General features: G+C 40.8%; 1 protein-coding gene across 1 annotated transcript; it reads right to left on the reverse strand.

Annotated features, from left to right (window-relative positions):
• Nucleotides 1-568: 568 nt before the first annotated feature.
• Nucleotides 569-2731, reverse strand: LOC124405270 (major royal jelly protein 1-like). The gene is made up of 6 exons (XM_046880039.1): nucleotides 2672-2731; nucleotides 2236-2458; nucleotides 1951-2117; nucleotides 1652-1870; nucleotides 1132-1566; nucleotides 569-948 (listed from the first exon to the last, which is right to left on the reverse strand). The coding sequence occupies exons 2-6, from the start codon at nucleotides 2417-2419 to the stop codon at nucleotides 640-642; spliced, it is 1314 nt and encodes a 437-aa protein (XP_046735995.1). The 5' UTR covers nucleotides 2420-2458; nucleotides 2672-2731; the 3' UTR covers nucleotides 569-639.
• Nucleotides 2732-3516: the final 785 nt, after the last annotated feature.

Here is a 3516-nt window from a genome sequence, read left to right on the forward strand (position 1 = left end):
TGAAAATCCTCACAGCCTCTGATACAGTTAAAAATATTGCAAGCGATTTCGCTGCAGGCACAATTATTTCACACGCATAATCAGAACGAGTATAATAAAGACTGATACAAACGAATTAACGCTCAACTGATTTTCCTGCGCTTTTGTCAATCTAAACTTTTGATTCTTTACCGCAGCTGAAAGTGCCCAGATCTTGTAGTTCGACTTATTTACTTCTGTAGATGTTATTCTGGACAAGTTTTTTAGCTTGAAACCCCGTAACGTCTTATCGCCCTGCACTATCCCTTGGAACTGGAGGCCTTTGGGAAATCCATATCCCCTTCATACCTGTGTAATATGAATCCGGACATTTTGAAGTACCCTTGGAGCTAATCTTTGGCATTTTTCCCTGTCAACCAAGAACAGTACTAACTAGAAATTAGATATTGAGTGGGTTGGATAGAGTGCAATCAAATCTCAAGACGAAATTTACCAGAAAGTGTAACTTTATTTAGTACAATTTGAAACAAACAAAAACACGATGCTTCTGGTCAAATGACAGTAGAAAGAAGGAGAAGCAAGCTTATACAGTATAGTAAACCACTACCACAATCATGGTCAATGGATTGCCAATCGAAACGTGTCTCATTAGAAATCAGATTACAGCGCAGAAATTATTCGCGTCTCATTCGTCGCGTACTCGAACATAAATGTATCCTCGATGGTACGATTATAGCTTTTAGGTTCCAATCGTTCGCACACTGTTCCGTTAATGAGGTAACCCACGTTCCCGCAAGAGACTGCGAAGTTAATACGGTCCAGGTCCTCCACGGAGCGCAAGTTGAACACGACTTGTGAGCTGGTAATTTGGCAGTAGGTCTCGCCCCAAAAGTTGGTCTCACCGTCAGACTCTTCACGGATTTTGGTGGCAATGGTGTATTGCTCGTAAGGGTTTCCAGTCATGTTGGTCTTGAACAATTAAAAATTATACGCTCACATTATGCTATTAAACTGGAATCTAGCCTATGCGTACTAGTCTCTCGACATTTATTCTTAATCAGAAATTATATTCACAAGCTATTCTGTGGTTAAACGATGGACAAGAAGAGAATTCAATGAACTGATAGTTTGTCGGTTTAACCAGCTACTCACCCAAGTTACATTCTGCCCTTCTGGAACTGAAGTAGGATATCGATTATTCCAGCAGGAACAATTCGGCCAGTAAGCATGACCGTCTATTAAGACACCAGATTTTGTCATGACCCTGCTAACCACCACATTCGTACCAGATGTATAGTTGCTTTTGTACCATGTTAAGTTTCCATCTTCCACTAACAGCTCAGACAATCTGACTGCGAAATAATCGTTGGAAAGCAGAGGGTTCAGGGTTACGTATGTTTCAGCCACAAATGAAGAGGGCATTATATCAATATTCGAAATCCCGTAATTATCGGTGTCAGACTGTGGAAGCTGGCTGTCGGTAGCTTGTGTTACGTTCGGTGAGAAAATTTCGTCATTTTCCACCCGCCACATGTCCACACCATTCCAAATAACCATACCATATCCTTCTGGGTCCCCAATGATAACCTGTGAGAGTTTAATTTTGTATAAATTCGAATTTAACACCAACTCGTGTTTATAAAAATTCCAGTGTAGATTCTGCTTTACTAACCGTAACGCTTTCGCACGAGTCTCCATCCGTGTCGACAGCTTGTATCTCGAGCCGCCCTCTACTTGAATTTGTGGAATGATGCGTCAGATTAGATGGAATCGTTTCCCGTATCAATACTTCGTTGGTGTCTGTATCGAACGCTATTATTTGCGCATCGCACACCTGCTCAGTCCCTATTTTCCCAGAATCGACAATCCACAGCCTATAGCAATCGTCCGTCTGCGAATTCACGAGGAAGAATAAAGACCATACGAAAAAACTTGGAAGTTTCCAGTCTTGATAATTTGTTGTATACTCACAGCTAGCTTGCTAACACTAGTGATCCCACTACAATTGTCTGACGTATGCCAATCCCAACTTGGGTAGGGCTCGAGCAATGAACCGTCGTCGCCAGTCTGATTCGAAATCTTTGTCAAACTGGCAGGATTATTGTGCCTTCTTGAAATTGCAATAAAGTACGTTTCTCCTAGAAAACCGCCAATATTTTATCGTTGAAGTTTCATGATACATTGGCAAAGAAATGACAGCAGCGTTGCACTGCTGGTTGCAGATAAGCGTCACCAAATACTGTTATAAATAAATACCTATGACTTGCAAATCTGTTGGAATGATAGTGCTGGCATTGTATAATCCACTGTCGATCGCGTCCTCCTTGCAAGAATCGTTTTGCCAGACATAGTCCAAGGAATACCATTCGGAGAGGATTTCAAGTTCAACAGCCGACGTCCAGGCAGCAAATGCCAGTATCCCGGTCAGTATCAGATTCATTTTGAACACAGCCGCCAATATAAATTTGCACCGTAATTCCTACAATTCAGTTATAAGTTTGATGAGAATACACGATGTACAACAGGTCTGTTCATCTTAGAAAGCCTGGTTTGATTGCTTGCTGAAATTCGGCTCACCGTATGCAGTTCGCATGTAAAATTGTAATAACAATGATAATCGATCACGCGGGTCGCACGATCATCATTTTCAACTTCTACAGACAGGTTTTCGGATGAACGATTTTCTACTTACTTTCAACGGCAATCAAAGGCCTTTGAAGTCCTTTCGTTTCAATGTTTGTTATAGTTCCCGCAATAAATGTGTCCGACGCCCCGATTTCACTTGTATTTATATGGCATGCAAGTTACACCGCGGCTGCTATTTCCGGATCTTAATGGCGTCATCACGCATTCAGAGACGCACAAGTTTGAAGGTATTTCATTTTCTGCGTTTTTCATTACTATACATACACCCTCACTGGACAGCAATAAAACTCGCGAATTATACCTTTTACAGCCGCACTTTTATTTCAATGACATGATTCTAGTCTTATCTCAACACATTAAATTCGAATAATTTTTTTACTGTACTTTTTTCAATTGCTTTCGTGATTGAAAACACGTTTATCTAAGAAAATTCTTAGTAGACTCTTTTGCCCCTATCATGGCTAAAGTTCGGTGATAAGGTTGACTAGAATAAATGATGTCAAACTGATCAGTTCATCTCTGCAAGCCTAGTGTGATTACCGATCGAAATTCGGCTGATCGCACGCAGTGCACGTGGCATGGTGATGATAATGATCGATGAAACAGATTGAATGATAATTGTGTCTAACTCCCATACAAAAGTTTTCGGATGAAATAGAATATGAAAGACTATTTTCTACTCACGTCCAACTGCAATCAGAGACCTCCGGAGGTGAACTATTGGTTTGCACGCTCGTTCTGGTGTCCCCCAGAAATGTGTCTTCTGCCTCGATGTCACTCATATTTATACGGCATCACGATGTGCTTTCTTCACTTCCACATATGTTTGACATGTTTAATTTTGTATTCTCAGGTGATACTTACTCTGACAAATGAGATTAATCACTAATA

The sequence above is a fragment of the Diprion similis genome, chromosome 4, assembly GCF_021155765.1.
Source record: "Diprion similis isolate iyDipSimi1 chromosome 4, iyDipSimi1.1, whole genome shotgun sequence".
NCBI lineage: Eukaryota > Metazoa > Arthropoda > Insecta > Hymenoptera > Diprionidae > Diprion > Diprion similis.

Excerpts from the sequence above, each read along its gene's own strand:
- LOC124405270 (XM_046880039.1), bottom strand. The coding sequence starts at position 2,419 with ATGAATCTGATACTGACCGGGATACTGGCATTTGCTGCCTGGACGTCG. Across the intron at positions 2,118-2,235 it reads AACAGATTTGCAAGTCATAG|GAGAAACGTACTTTATTGCA; the intron begins GTATTTATTTAT and ends GCGGTTTTCTAG. Across the intron at positions 1,871-1,950 it reads CTAGTGTTAGCAAGCTAGCT|ACGGACGATTGCTATAGGCT; the intron begins GTGAGTATACAA and ends GTGAATTCGCAG.